Genomic DNA, 14,750 nt, shown 5'->3' on the forward strand with positions numbered 1-14,750 from the left:
GACGTACTGAGAATTACACTCAGTCGCTCCATATGAAGATGTAGCCTTTTCTCAGCACAGCATGAAGACTGGAAACACTGCAGGATTTTTTTTTTGAGACCACACTAAAATGATGGAACTACAAATATGACTAATTTGCCCGACTCTTACCCCTACAGCCGGTGGAGTCCTGTGGGGAGGGCCAGCCTTCATCTGACCGAGCAGATCCATGAGCACGGCCAGCCTCCTCTCATACTCCAGCACCTCCTCCTCGGAGCTGGAGAGCAGCTGCTTCTGGAGCTCCTGATCTTTCTGAATCCCGCTGAGTCCCACCTCCAGCTCCCGAAGCCTTTGGGTCAGGTGAACCACCTTCCCTTTGGGAGCTTGTCTCCTTTGACCAACTCCACTGAAATCCATCTGGGGAATACCAAAGTCACCAAAATCAAAGATATCCGACCGCACTTTGGGCTCAGCACGGCTCTGCTGGTCCTGGTTTCCTCTGGACCTTTGGGACTGCTGTTGCTGGAAGGCCTCCAGTGTGGCCTGGTTGACGAGCGCTGCAGCCAGCTTCTCCCTCAGATTTTCCTCCAGATTAGAGACCCTCTGTTGGAGACCATCTGCATGGCTTCGTGTCTGCTCCAGGAGGAGGAGACAGCGGCTCAACTCGCTGTCCTTTTCACCGACCTCGACCTCCAGCTGCCGGATGCGGAGGTCCAACTCTTCCACTCTGGATGTTGCGCTCTGCTCTAAGGCTTGAACTTGAGCCTGCATGACCACCAGGCCTGCAGTTCTCTCTCTGAGGGCGTCTTCGAGTTCGCTCTCTGCGCTTTCCGTTTTTTCTGATTCAGCTAAAGCTTCGGCACTCTCCTTCAGGCGCAGGTATGTCTCCAACAGCGCGGTGTGCTTCGTCTTGAGAGTATTGATCTCTCCGTTGGCCATGTCCATTCTCTGCTTTATTTCATCAAATTCCCCTTTACTTGGCCCCCCTTCGGCGCACTCTTCCTTGGCGTCCTCGTCCTCTTCCGTGGCCGCCTTTTGCTCGATATTGGCCAGCTCCTGCTGAAGTCTGTCGATGACGGCATTCAGTTGGTCCAGCTCCTCCTCGTAATTCCTCTTCAACCGCTCTTGTTCACTGCGCAGGCACTCCACCTGGGACTCGAAGTCTTTAATCAGCTCACCCCTCTCATCAATTTCCTAAAGAGAAATAGGCAGATTTTCTTAAACCATAATAATGTCGGATGATAGTCAGTCCACAGCAGTCCCACTATTCGGATAAACCTCTGAGTCCCTTTGGTGCTTGAAGAGTCTTTGGTCCCAAGATAATGTAGTTTTCATTGGCAATTGAATTTAAAATGTCTTAACTTGATCAATTACAAAATCTCTTTAGAGACTCATAGGTTTAGTAAGCCACCTCGCATGATAAAATGATCACCTCACAACAGACGGTGGTGCTGGGGAATTACTTACCGAGACAAAACAAGCAAAAACAACCTCCCAAAAAAAATGAAAAAAAATGGAGCAGACCAAAATAAAAGCGACCACGAATGCAGGAAACACACACACTAACACCGAGCTATGCGTATCCGAAATAGACTATTGTTCCATTTCGTATACGCATACTGCGTTACCTTGTTATCAGAGGATGTTCCCGTGTGTTGGAGCTTAGTGATCTGTTCATTAAGAAGGGCTATTTCCCTGTCCTTCTCCTCCATCACCTTCAAAAGTCAGAGATTATAATGTGATGGCTGTTAATAAACACGTCACGGCAAAGTCCACTCAAGAGTCACCATCGTGGTGGATGACTGAAAGTACACGGAGTCAAAAAAGAAATGCAATCCAAGTGGCAGTCTTGCAAGGCAACAACAAAGAATAATATGTGCAAACTGAAATTAGCAACAAAATTAATCCAAAAGTGGATTATGTGAAAACTGTGGTATATGAATCCAATAAAAACGGTCCCGTTTACAACTGTTTTGAGCAGTTTTTAGTTTGGCAAAAAAGATCAAACCTTGTGTTGTATTAGGCAGTTTAAGTACAGTTTAAAGTCACATTGGTCAACGGTGTGGAATTCACTGGTGTAGTACAGTATCGCCTGCTTGTTAGTAACTTCACAGTTAACTAAATAACTAAAAATACAAGGGCACTTTTTTTAGTCTGCCTAATAATCACATCCATGGGAATTTAAGAAGCTGGTTGTGCCTGCAGTTCACACACAGACACACAGACTCAACAACCCCTGGAATTCATTATCTTATGTAAAGAACAGCGCTTTACCTGAAGCATGCTATCCTTTGTTTCTAGATACTGCAGCTGGCTGCTGATCTCCTTCCTCTGGATCTCCAGCTGCATGTGGAGCTGCTGCACCTCCTCGCCCTTGTTTTCCAGCTCCTCTCTGAACTGCTCCAGCTGCTCTTCCAGGTTACAGATCTGAGGCGACAGGTGAACGAGAAAAGCACTTCAGAGAAACCAGACAAAACATTATTTTTTACAAAATGTTCTATAGAAAGAATATGAGCAGATACTAAAGGAGACAACAGTACTACGTGTAAGCAAGAGGGTCGTTCATATACTGTATGCTTTACATTTAGTTCTACAAAACACTACTGAAAAAATGATCAGATTGAAATATTATCTATTCAATGGAAAGGCCCAATTAGAAAACTACCTCTTTCTCTTTCCGCTCCAGAGCTTCTCTCTCCGTTTGCAATTGGGCCTCCAGTGTGGCGTGTTTGGCCTCTGTGATCGATGCATGCTGCTTCTATTGATCAACCAGCCACACAAAAACACACATACACACACCAAAATATTATTTAACACAAACGTTACAGTCTCAGAAAGGTCTGAAGGCTTTTTCAAAGCTCTTTTTTCAAGGTTGGGCCATGAATACGTTTGTCAGCTCGGCAGCGGCAGAGCAGATATATGAGCATTTTCGTCACTGCTCTTTTTTTCCCTCTCACAACAGCCCTTCACGAACACCGGGGGGGAGCAGTCTTGTCAGTTGCTAGCCATAGCTCATCACCAACAACAAACTACGGCGCGGGGGAAGCACACCCACCCACATCGTTCCCCATCTCTCTGTGCATCCCAGGCCTCCTCCTTTTCCTCCTCATCACCTCGTCTATATCCTTTCATGTACACCTTCTGCCTTTCTCCACGGCTATTGTTCAGACTGCTTTTTCGCTTTCTTGCTACCCCTCTGACTCTCCTCTATATCCTTCCTCCCCCGTTTCTTCCCCCTCTCCCTCTCTCTTCCCCCGCCTTACGTTCTCCAGGGAGTCAGCGCTGGCCAGCAGGGCCTGCTCCAGCTCGCGGATGCGGCTCTCCAGCTTGTCAATCTCTTCGTCGCGCTCTCCCACCTCACGACGCTGCTGCTCAGAGCTGAGCAGCAGCTCACTGCACCAATCCGCCTTCTCCTTCAGCTGCGAGGTCAGCTGGTCCACCTGGTAGTGAGCGAGAGATAGACGAAGGGAGAGAAAGAGAGAGAAAGGCAAGGGAGGGGGTGTTTAATGAGAAGGGTTCTCAGACACTACTCGCTACAGCATAGCTGGTGCATGTACAGCTAGCTGGGCGGTCAGCTGATCCACCTGAGAGAAAGGAGGGGGCCCGAGACAGAAAAGAGGTGCAGGGACAGAGCGATTTCATTCAGGGTGACACAAACCACAGAACAGTACAGTAGCCAGGAGGAGCGCTGGCAGGTAACTGATCCATCTGTGGGAACATCAGCAGATCAATAAAGGGGAGGAAGAAGGGTCCACAGGAGGGAGGTTTGTTTGCGATTATCTCAGAACTGGGGAATAAAACTATATCAAGGTGGCTCCACTGATAAAAGAAAATAGTGTCCTTTCATAAACTAACCATTACGTAGCCCATTGTTTTAGAAATGCATCTTTATGCATGTTGCTCAAACAAAAGGAACAACCCTGTAATAAGGGCGATGAAATGCATCCATCCGTTCACCAGCAGCCCGTTGTGAATCATTAATGAGACGAGAGTAGGACGGTCCTCTACATAAGCCCACTTCAGGTTGGAATGGTCTATTTATATTTCTTTGAGCTTTACTTCATTTGTGGATTGATGTGGGTCAACTCAAGAGGTTTTTTTAAATGCAATTTCTTGCTTGACACTTAGCTGGAGACATGCTTGTTGGTTGTTTACCTCCTAAACATTGGCAACGAGTCAAATAAACAACTTTAAATGGTTAGTTTTATAGACTTTAGTTTGGTGACTTCATAATCATATAAGAATGTACTTTGATATTTTACTACGGCCTTATCAGGTATGCAAAAAGTGGGGTATAATTGAATTGAAAGGCTATCGTCTTCAGCAAGGTTACTTTTACGTCACCCCTCATTGCCACTTTGCAGCTGAGAGAGAAAGAAAGTTTAGAAGTTGCTTTTTCTAATGAAGACTGACACATCAGACAGGGATCAAACAGGAGAAAGAAGGTGGAAAAGGATGAGAGAGATGGGCAGGCCATGTAACATCGGCAGGGTCGGGAGGGAGTACTAAAATGCACTAGATGCTCTCTGGGTGAGATTCTATGTGTAGCTAGAAGCAATACCTTAGAGGTTACTCCATCCACCTGTAATAGCCACGGGAGAGAGAAGGCAAAGAGGATCAGAGGATGGACAGTTGAAGGGCAAGAGCGGGAAGAAAAAGCACTGCATGAAAACAATGTGGAAGGAGCCTCTGGAAATAACAGAGAGAGGTTATCTTTGGGAAGGAGTTTAATGAGAGATTGGTGTATAACCAATATGATAAAAACACAAGGAACAGAATTAACCACTTTTGTCAATAACATGTAGAAAATGAATCAACGATGCAATCATAAATAATTTAATTAATATCGGAGGAATTTGGGAGGAAACAAATAGTTGGACTGCTCAAAGGCTAAAGGGCAGCAGGGGGAATCAAGTATATTTCAGTTACTAAGACATTAAGAACAAAACATGGTACATTATGATCCCATTAAGAATTAAAATCATAGTCCCCTAATGGAATAACTAACTTGTCAAATAGTTTCAGATTGACAAAGTAAAATGCTCCGAGGGCGCACAACAGGCCTCAGCTTATGTTGTTTTACGTTGGAAAAGGATAAATTAGATGAATTTAACGTGTTACTGTGAGAACGTTGTGTTGATAATACACATTAGACAGGCTGTGATGTCTTGAGGATATAATTAACGTTTTATGGGTGCTGCAATAGGATGTAAACAGTGTTGATCAGAAGCATATTTCTCCTTGCCCTAAGTGAACTGGAGGCGGATAGTGAGTGAATGAAAAATGACAGCTAATGATGAAACCCTGGAGAAGCCAAAGAGGAAAAACAGCACACACGACAAATGAACATTAACGTTCAAACTGACGGCAGTTACTGCTGGGATGAACGAGATGCACCAAAATAAATGTCACCCTGCAATTTGGAGAGTACCTAAAAACGGCTGATTAAACCTTTACTGTTAACAATAGGAAATGTGACAAGGCCGATTTAAAAAAGGACCGAAAAGATCAAAGATGACCAGAAAAACTAGCAGCGGTAGCAGATAACAGCAACTTGAAATTAGGTAAATGAGAGCGGAGAGAGTGAGACCAAACAGTGAAGCTGTGAGCTGTAAAACCAAAACAATGAGCCGAATAACTGAAAACCCTCCAAAGAGCTGCGGGGAAGAGTGAGAGAGCCATACCTCTCTAAAGGGTTTCCTCACCACCAGCCACACATTTCACATGACTCGTCTTCATCTAATCCACTGCTCATGTCAACAAATCACTACTTGAATTTAGCCTAAAAACAGAGTGCACTTAGCATCCTGACACGAGTATTCCCCTCTTAATGTTACATATATGTCAAATAATTGTCATCAAGTCAAAATATGCTGTATAAAGACACAGCTTTTTGTGAGTGACAGGTGCACCAGCACAGTGAATAACTTTAGCTAAACGTATCACTCCCACTGTGTTGTGTATTTCAGGATCATGCTTTTAAAATCCACTTTTAAATAACCTAAAAAAGGAACACAAGGACAAAAATGAAATCCACTCGGCCTTTTTGAGGCTTTTGTTCTGTGGTGTGACCGTCAGCTACGTGTACATAGTGTATCAAAGCCTGGTCCTCGGTTACCTCTTTGTTCCTCTGCTCTGAGCCGGCCTGAAGCTTCTGAGGATTCTTCAGCTGTTCTTCCAGTTTCTGGATCTCCTGCTGGAAGACGTCTCTCTCGTGTTCTCGGTCCACAGCTTGCTCCTGCACACCAAAATAAAGACACGTTTTTTGAACCCCTTCTTTAATAAAGGCTTGCCATTTTTGCAAAGCTTTAAAGGCCAGTTGAGAGGGTAATTTGATTAGGTTTACTATTTAAAGAAATCCTCTTTGCTGCAAAAAATGCACATAATGCAGGGCCAAGGTAAAATGTGTCATGGATTTTGCAGATTTGCAGACCTTTTGGTTGACCATCTAATGAAGTAAGCACTTACACACAGTCGTCTTTGTTCAGGCAACGTCACACAAGTGTAGATGAATGGATGAATGGGGCAACATTTAACGCTGCCTGCGGTGTTACTTTAAAATGTTTAAAACAGTGGATGAAAGTTCGTAGAAAGAATGAGTCTCAATTTGTGTGAGAAAATTTCACTTTTTTCTGTAAACCATAGATTTAGGTGATCAGTGAAAAAATTTACAGAATCTTATTGACCCAATTCTGGAGGTAATTATTACAAACTAAACAGACCAACTTGTTAAAATGGAAATTAAATCCAGTTTTTTGTCATCAATGAACAAGACTATCATAAAGAACTGTTAAAATAATCGGATTACGTTTACAAATTTGCTCTTTTCATATTTGTGTGTGCAACCAGGCTAAACAGGACAATAGAGGGAATCTCCACTCAAACCACATCCAGACAATTACGTGCCAACTCCTGGCCAAGCGGCCCAATTACGATGATGGGAACAAACTCATTAGACCATGAGCCAAATATGAGGTAGGCTGCCCCCAGAAAATCATCGTATCAGCATAGCTTTTAGATAAGTTGACAAGATGAAACCTGAAGCTGTGAGCTTTTTAGCAGTTACCCCTGCTGGAATTTAATAACAGCAATTCTTTATTATTTAATAATAAAATGTAATGTTCAGAAAAAAGAAACTTGGCACAAGGGATTATTTTGCTGGTTTTAGCCGATTTTCTGTCTGTCTGTTATCAACTAATTACTTCATTTCCAATGAGAACTGCTATAAGAAGTTCATCCATAATTTACAGCTACCCAAATAAGAAGGTAATATAAAAACGCTATAGTCATCATTGAGTAAAAGTCCTTGTCACTCACGTCGAGGAACCTCCGGTTCTTGTCCAGCTGCTTCTCCAGAGCTTGGACCTGCTGACGGAGGTCTCCGTTCTCTGTGCTCTGAGCGTTCTCCAGCTCGATCACCCGGTTGACCTGCTCCTCCAGATCCGCCTCCAGCAGCTTCACCTGCTTCAGGAGGTCGGCGTTCTCCTTCTCCGCCTGACGCTGGACATCCACCTTCTCTTTCATCAGCTTCTCCGTTTCCTCCAGGAGGTCTACAGGAATACAGCAGAGGATGTTAGGCTTCTCGGCCTGTCACCTCAAAGTGGATGACTGTAGTCAATGATTCATTCAGGTTTGATTTCGGTGACAAACAAGATGCTGCGATGGAGCTCCTGAAGAGTCTGAAGTGTGAGCAACGAGACCAGGTTTAATCATTTTTGTCACTTTTGTTCTAAAGATATCTAAAGATATCAACATCTTTCTGAAATGTTGCAATTTTCTATGTCACAGTCCCCTTTACCGCCTTCTCAGGCCACACAGCTTCCTTCAGACTCTTCTAACATCTCAACTTCCTGACACGACGCCCCGTTACCGAACAGCGTTCCCCTCCACGATGCCTCTCTGGCCGTCCGCCGCCACCAGTGAACAACCCACAGCGCTTTACCCAGGATTGAACCCCGCAGTATTAGTGCAAAAGTAAAGAGATGAGAGTGCAGATGACAGAACACACACGTGGACAGCTCAGACGCAGTGATATCCATGCCCAATAAGCATTTACAGGCAGGAGAGGGACTGAACGGCCAATCGTCTCACTCAAAGAGGGGCTGTAAGATATGCATCACAATAAAGAGAGAAAACCCCTCAATTCAGAGAGCAGATGATTGACCGCTTGGGAATAATTACTATGTATAAGTGTCTTAAGATGACTTTCATTTCATCATGCCAAAATGAGTGATAACACCGGAATACTACAAAACCGGGACAAAAATCAATCAAAATGAAAAGCTGGAGCAAAAGGTTAGTGGTTGAACTGAGTGAGTTTGTGAGCCCATAGCAAGCAAGCCCCGAGCTCTGTTGGTGAGTTGCTGGATTAGGGTTAAAGAGGTATACTGCCACTCAGACACAGTACAAAATGATAGAGAACATACAGTAGTTATGACTGAGCCATGCTCAAAGTGGACACACCTGCTTCAGGTGCTGCAACCATTGCAGCTTCAACTAGGCCTACAGGAGAATAAGAAAGCACAAGAATGTAACATGCTCTTGTTTTAGGTCATGAACAGGAAAACTGGTGGGATAAAGAATAGCAAAGGGTGAGGACAGAGGAGGCAGTGCTTTTGTGTCTTTGTCGCAGCAGAAAGTTAATGTTGTAGAAAGGATGCTTGAAAGGACATTTAGTTGGAAATAACCCTTTTGTTTTATACCCTTGAAAAAAATACTCACCATTTTATCAGAGAAGGTACTCAGGAGATACCTTTTTCATAATACAGGGGTCATAATGCAAATGAGCAAATACAGTTATCACGTTATCATCTGTATGGAGTACCCTTAGGTACCGTTAGAATAACCCTAAATATATGCCTGCGGCACAAATACTGGAAGCAAGTGTCTAAACAGTTTGACTATAATTATTTTTGCTGACATTGCATCAAAATTATGGCTCATATTTGTGTGTTTTCACAGCTAAATAAACCAACGTGAGGCTTGTGCCTCTTTGAAATCAAACTGTAGGCCCTTTTCACCATAGAGGGGCTTAAACAGTGATCATTTGTTGTGTGACATGCAGCTCGATGTCTCCAGATGAAGTTCTGCCCCGTTATTCAAGGCAAAACTAATGTTTTCATTTAGGTTGAATGGTATTGTTATTAAAAAAGGAAAGCCAAACAAACTTACGGGAGTAACGGGAAGAAACAGAAAACTAAAAACCTTTATAAATAGGTGAGATTTTCTATTCTTGTTTCCTTTTTTTTAAGACACTGCTATTACGTTCACAAAATCAACCTTCAATGTTCAGATGTTCACACCATGTTATAATAAATTCCAAAATTAAATACATTTCTTGAGAATGATGACTCCCTGTGAGAGGTCGATAAAAAACTAAAATCTGCATATATTTCAGGTGAAAGAGGACTAGGAAACGTACGAAGCTCACGGGGCCCGGCGTGCTCCCTCATGGCATCTTGTTGCCGTGACAGCAGATCCCGCTCGTCCTGCATTTGAAGCCTCTCCTGCTCCAACTCGTGCAGACGGCTACCTGTCACCTGCATGAAATGACATTCAGTTCACCCGCACAAAACTATTTTTTGATTACACCAAGATTTTAGCTTTTTTACTTTTACTATGGTCCATCATGTGTGACAATATGAATGTTTAGCAGGAGCATTCTGCTTTCTACTCCAACGTTCACTTTAAATGTATCTATTTTTTAGCGCTGTTTTGTTTTAGCCGCTCATTTATTTATTTATGTTTTTCTAACCTGCACAGTCTATGGTTCTGTATTGATGGAAGTTATTCCCCAAAGTGACCCTGTCACTAAGCAACAATGAATACGTATTAGTGTAATGTTTGGTAGTACTGAAAGTGCAAAGGAAGTCTTGGTGTGTGGTATTAGATCACAGCTAGTAACCAATCGGATTGCTTGATTTGAGCTACTGCTTCTATAAATGGGTTGTCATTATAAGATAAGGCTGGTGATATTCTGTTTTCCTCATTGTAAAGTCAAATGTACAGAACAAAAAAAAAAGTAAAAGTAAAATATCAACACACAGCCTGAATTTATATATTTGTACATATTCAGTTTCTTTGGCGAAGATTTTATTTAATTGAACCTCAAATGACTTAGCTTGCACTGTTCAGCACCAAAGGCAAAATACTACAGCCTTGTGTTCCATCTCACAGAAAAAAAGTAATTATTTTCCTCCTCTCTGGAATGCCTCACCTGCAGCTCTTGCTCGAGGCTCAGCTGGAGCTCTTCTTTCTGACGCAACTGCTCCTCCAATCCGGCTCGTTCACCCGTGTAGCCATCAATTAGACCTGGATGTGGACGCAGCCGGTGGAAGACGGTTAGAAAAGTCCCTGATGTAGAAATCTAGAATCTCACTTTCTTCAACTGACTTGAGTTTAGTTTTCAGTCTCACACACGCGGGCACACAGCACTGCCATCCAAAAGAACAAGCACTCAACACCAGGATACAAAATCCAAGGTTACCGACAACACAGCAAAGAACATACATCGAGGCACGTAAACTCGCCCTCAGAGATGCACAGAAGAACACAAGTGGGCACGTCTGACCCATTTTGCTTGACATGAAGTACAAGACTAAGCTGTGAACACAATGAAATTCAATCATTACTGTACTGCACAGGTCAGCAAGCATTCAGCACCGGGATGGTATTCAGCTCACAATTACGAGTTATGGGGGGGTAACAGACTAATGAGAAACCATCTAGTCATTTACTGTAACTGAACTTTGGTGTAGAAAAAAGGTTCTGTCCAAATTCTTGTTTGTACCTCAGAGCGGCACAATGAACGCTGTGTGTTATCCAAAGCTAAGCGGCAAGCAGATGGTAAATGTCAGACTTTACAAAAGGATGTGTGTAAAGTTTGACTAAGGAGGGATCCCTCTACAGTACACAACAATCCACATGATTAATAACTAAAGTAACATTGTTCACCAACTACAGAAAGTTCTCTTGGGAATCTTTCAATCACAACTACTCTGCAACATTATAATCCCCCATCTTCATATTGTACAACTAACACAAAAGAAGACCTTTCATCCTTTTCACTGTCATGTAACATGTCCCTTCAAACCACTGAAGAGTATCTTTTCCTTATTCAAAACCAGTTTGAACAGGCCACACCCTGCGCGTCTCATCCACACAATAGCTGGAGAATGTCAAAGTGGAGAGACGCAGGTTAAGCAGATATTAAGCACTCCCTGGAAGCCAATGAGGACAAATTACCCGATAGGCTACTCCATTTAATGAAGCGGCAGGTTGACAGTTTGGCGAGAAGCATTTATTATTCATCAGAGCTGCAATGGTTTAGAAGATGAGAAGAAAATGGATTGGCATATTTAAAAAAAATAAAAAAAAATCTGGTTTGACGCAGTCAGATGTCCAAACACAAATCAGAGTGGCTGACGAGCAGGAATTAGCATTTGTCGATTTTCTCACCACAGATTGTCTCGCACTCCTCTACTCTCCCTTTCAAACAGCTGATTCCATCTCTCCCTGTAACACACCATCCCCCAAACAGATGCCTTTCCACCTCAGTTCCTCCTCATGCGATCTGTTTTCTCAAATCATTCCACAAATTGTCACGTCATCAATTGAGAGTCCAAAAAGAAACAGTGAGTACTACATTTCTTCTGTAAAGAGGTTGAAGACAACGGCTTTAAGTTATCCAATAAGGTAGAGAAACCCTTTGATTAATTCTGTGACGATTGTATATCCTAAGTGTAAAAAAAGAAAAGAAAAAAGCATTGTCATCCAGAGAAGCTCACCCTCGGCGTGGTGAAGTTCCAGAGCCAGCTGCTCACGTACGCGGGCCTCCTCTGACAACCGCTCCTGCAGCTCCTCCTGCTTCTGCAGCAGCTCGCTCATCTCCTGGTTGTGGCGGAAGGACTCCCGCATGAGCTCGGTCTGGGTCAGGCGGGCATGTTCCAGCTGGGGAGAAGGGAGAGATGGTGACACACAAAAACAGTTGGGACTGCTGTAGGTGAGCTTCTGAGAACAACCGTCAAAAAAGGAGTCCAATATTGCATATAACATGTATTTACTTGAAGGACAACCAGCTGATGAAAACAGCTGTATAATGTCTTTAGTCATCATCAAAAGCCGGTGATACAAATCTCTATGAAAAACTATAGAGCTGCTTTATTGGAAGTGTGGCCTCCCGTGTTTTTGCTTGACTGACCGCAAGATTTGTAATCGCTTCATCTCCAAATAAAAAAAGGGAAGTTGGGTGATGGAGCTAAGCCATGATTTAAATCGCTATGGATAATATAAATATTAGCAAACAACTAAACAAAGTTGAACAAGTTGAAATTAAAATCAAGCAGAAAAAATATTCTAAATATCCAATTTATCAAGATGTAGATTCAAGCTCTTCCTGTCAATTTGAAAAAAACATCTTGTCTACTTAAATTTGATCTGCATTCAAATTGAATTCAATGATTAATATAAAAGCTAATTTGTAGATCAAGCTATTTTCCTTCATCCGAATCAGAAAAGCATTTTGTTTTCAGGTTGGAAATTATTTGACGACAGTTCATGGTCTTCCTGCCTCATGTGCAGACACACTGTAAGTGCACAGGCCTTAGACACAAGGGAAACTCATACAAAAGTCAATAACATAATGTGCAGATGTAACATAAACCCGCTGAGATAATGATATCATATTTATTTAATGACCTTCTAGTCAGGTGACAGAAGGCAGCTTTTCCGAGTGGCACAGCTATGAAATAATCATGCAGTAACCCGCCAACACACTCACATTCATCCCACAGCTACTTTCCATAGTTCATATCCACCTGAGCAAAGGTCCTATTGTATAACATGATGGGAAAGGGGAAGTGGTAACACCACACTGACTGATAAAGGTGATAATAAAACAGCTGATGTGCTCCTGCGAGGAACGACACTCAACTTTCATCGCTTCTGCGCACGGAGAGCATAAAAAACTGAAACAGGCAGCATAGACTTACTGTGTACGGCGGAGTGGGCAGGGAGATTTTGGAGATGACTTTGAGGAGGTGACCATTAGTCCTGTGATTGATATGAGAGATTTGCGTGTGTACCACAACGGCATTCCTCTCGTTCAAAGTGCTGCACAGTGGGAACGGTCGGGGAAGGGGTACGCGAGACTCCACCTCGTACACATCCTGGTCCTCCACCTCCACCCACGAGCTGCTCTGCACGCCAGAGTTCCAGTAAGAGCGGTACGAATCCATGGTAAAAGATAAATGGACGAAGGGAGGACTCCCAACCTTAGACTGTTATGGCGGAGCTCCTTTTCTGAAAATCAAGTTTCTATTTTTCATGATCCGTCATGCCGAGCTGTCCAGCCACAAGTGAGAATAGAGTCCAGTGGGGAATGAAGCAACGAGCAACGCTAGTGTGGATAGCTCCAAGCAACAGTTTCTATGTGTTTGCAACACACACACACACAAGAGTAAACAACAAATGGAGAAGCTGACACTCACAACGTCTCAATCACATGCTGCAGGTACAAGCGCCAGGTAATTATTGAGAGAGAAAATCATCCGGCAACAGTCCTTTCAAGAAAAGTGTCATCCATGACAGCAGGTGCAAGTCACATCCTGGTCCGACGGCTTTGAAGGCATTCCTGAATCCGACAGGAGCTTGGCAATCACAGAGGGAAGCATTTCTTCTCTTCGATGGTGCTCTCTCTGCTCTCTCTGACCTTCTTTCTCAGAGTGAAACCATATTATGTCGCTCGGTAACGATCACACCCCCACTTGTGCTCCGGTTTGCTCTCCTCTCTCTGCTCGCTCTCGCTTTCTCTCTCTCTCTCTCTCTGGAGATTCATTAACAATACCATGACGCGGCAGCAACCCCCGACCTGCAGGGAAACCTCTCGTGGCCCCTTTTAGTTGTTCAGTGCGAGCGATTGCCTGTGGAATGACGGCGCTTGGATCGCAAGTCTTTCTCACTCTTCTTTTTTACTTCCTTCTAGGTTTGTCGTCATTCCTGCTCCACGCATGCTCCCCTGCTCCTACTATAATATGACTTACCGCCGCCGGATCTCTCTCCTGCCAGGCGAGCTTTACTTACCCCCAGGCGGGCTACTGTCACTCTGTTACACTCACTTTACCTCCGTCTACCGGCTTAAAATAATTCAATTCCAGACTTTCAGAGCTGTTTGCGCCTTTCAAGAGGAGAGGCTCTTTCTTTCACTTCCTACATGGATCAAATACAGCAGGATACAGTTCAGCAGGAGTGGGAGGGAAGCAGGTGTGGCTTCAGTAATTAGAGCCAGTGGGCCAGGTAGATTTGCAAATAGATCACAGGCTCTACCTCTACACACAAATAACCCACAAACAACACACGCCCTTTACACAAAAAGTTGTCAAACTAGATTCCCTTCCTACGTAGAGGCAGAAAGAACCAATCAAGGTGTTCTGACACAGCTGACACAGCTGCTGTTGGTGTTTGGCGTGTCAACGGTCCTACCGGCTGAAGAGGAACAAGGTCCACGCCTCACCGGCAGATAATGGGAGTAAGTAACGAGTGAGCAAACACCTTGCAAAGGCCAATCATTTACAGCATTTGTTCAAAGTTACTCCACATTCCTGACCGGCTTGTCGAATAAATTACAGTTTACGACGCGGCTCGTCAGGCAAGACGTGGCAACCCAGCAGCGCTCGCAGACAAGACTAATGGATATCCGATCAATAACAAGGGGGAGATCATTGAACAAACCATTAAGAGGCTTTGTTGATTAGTTTATTGGCCTGTTAATGGTG

General features: G+C 43.6%; 1 protein-coding gene across 7 annotated transcripts in view; it reads right to left on the bottom strand.

The window, feature by feature from the left end:
* The window catches only part of akap9 (A kinase (PRKA) anchor protein 9), a 52,537-nt gene that overhangs the window by 9,233 nt on the left and 28,554 nt on the right, over nt 1-14,750 (bottom strand). For 5 of the 7 annotated variants that reach the window (XM_037474659.2, XM_062558458.1, XM_062558461.1 and 2 more), the window contains 11 exons: nt 11,766-11,928; nt 10,196-10,290; nt 9,401-9,518; nt 8,443-8,481; nt 7,297-7,529; nt 6,098-6,217; nt 3,243-3,419; nt 2,645-2,737; nt 2,254-2,406; nt 1,608-1,694; nt 151-1,173 (listed from right to left, as the gene is read on the bottom strand). In XM_037474659.2, coding sequence (XP_037330556.2) covers nt 151-1,173; nt 1,608-1,694; nt 2,254-2,406; nt 2,645-2,737; nt 3,243-3,419; nt 6,098-6,217; nt 7,297-7,529; nt 8,443-8,481; nt 9,401-9,518; nt 10,196-10,290; nt 11,766-11,928 — 2,301 coding nt within the window. The remainder of the gene's footprint in view (nt 1-150; nt 1,174-1,607; nt 1,695-2,253; nt 2,407-2,644; nt 2,738-3,242; nt 3,420-6,097; nt 6,218-7,296; nt 7,530-8,442; nt 8,482-9,400; nt 9,519-10,195; nt 10,291-11,765; nt 11,929-14,750) is intronic. The other 2 variants (XM_062558460.1, XM_062558462.1) reach the window with 2 other exon arrangements.

This window comes from Pungitius pungitius, chromosome 17 (genome assembly GCF_949316345.1).
Source record: "Pungitius pungitius chromosome 17, fPunPun2.1, whole genome shotgun sequence".
Classification (NCBI taxonomy): Eukaryota; Metazoa; Chordata; class Actinopteri; order Perciformes; family Gasterosteidae; genus Pungitius; species Pungitius pungitius.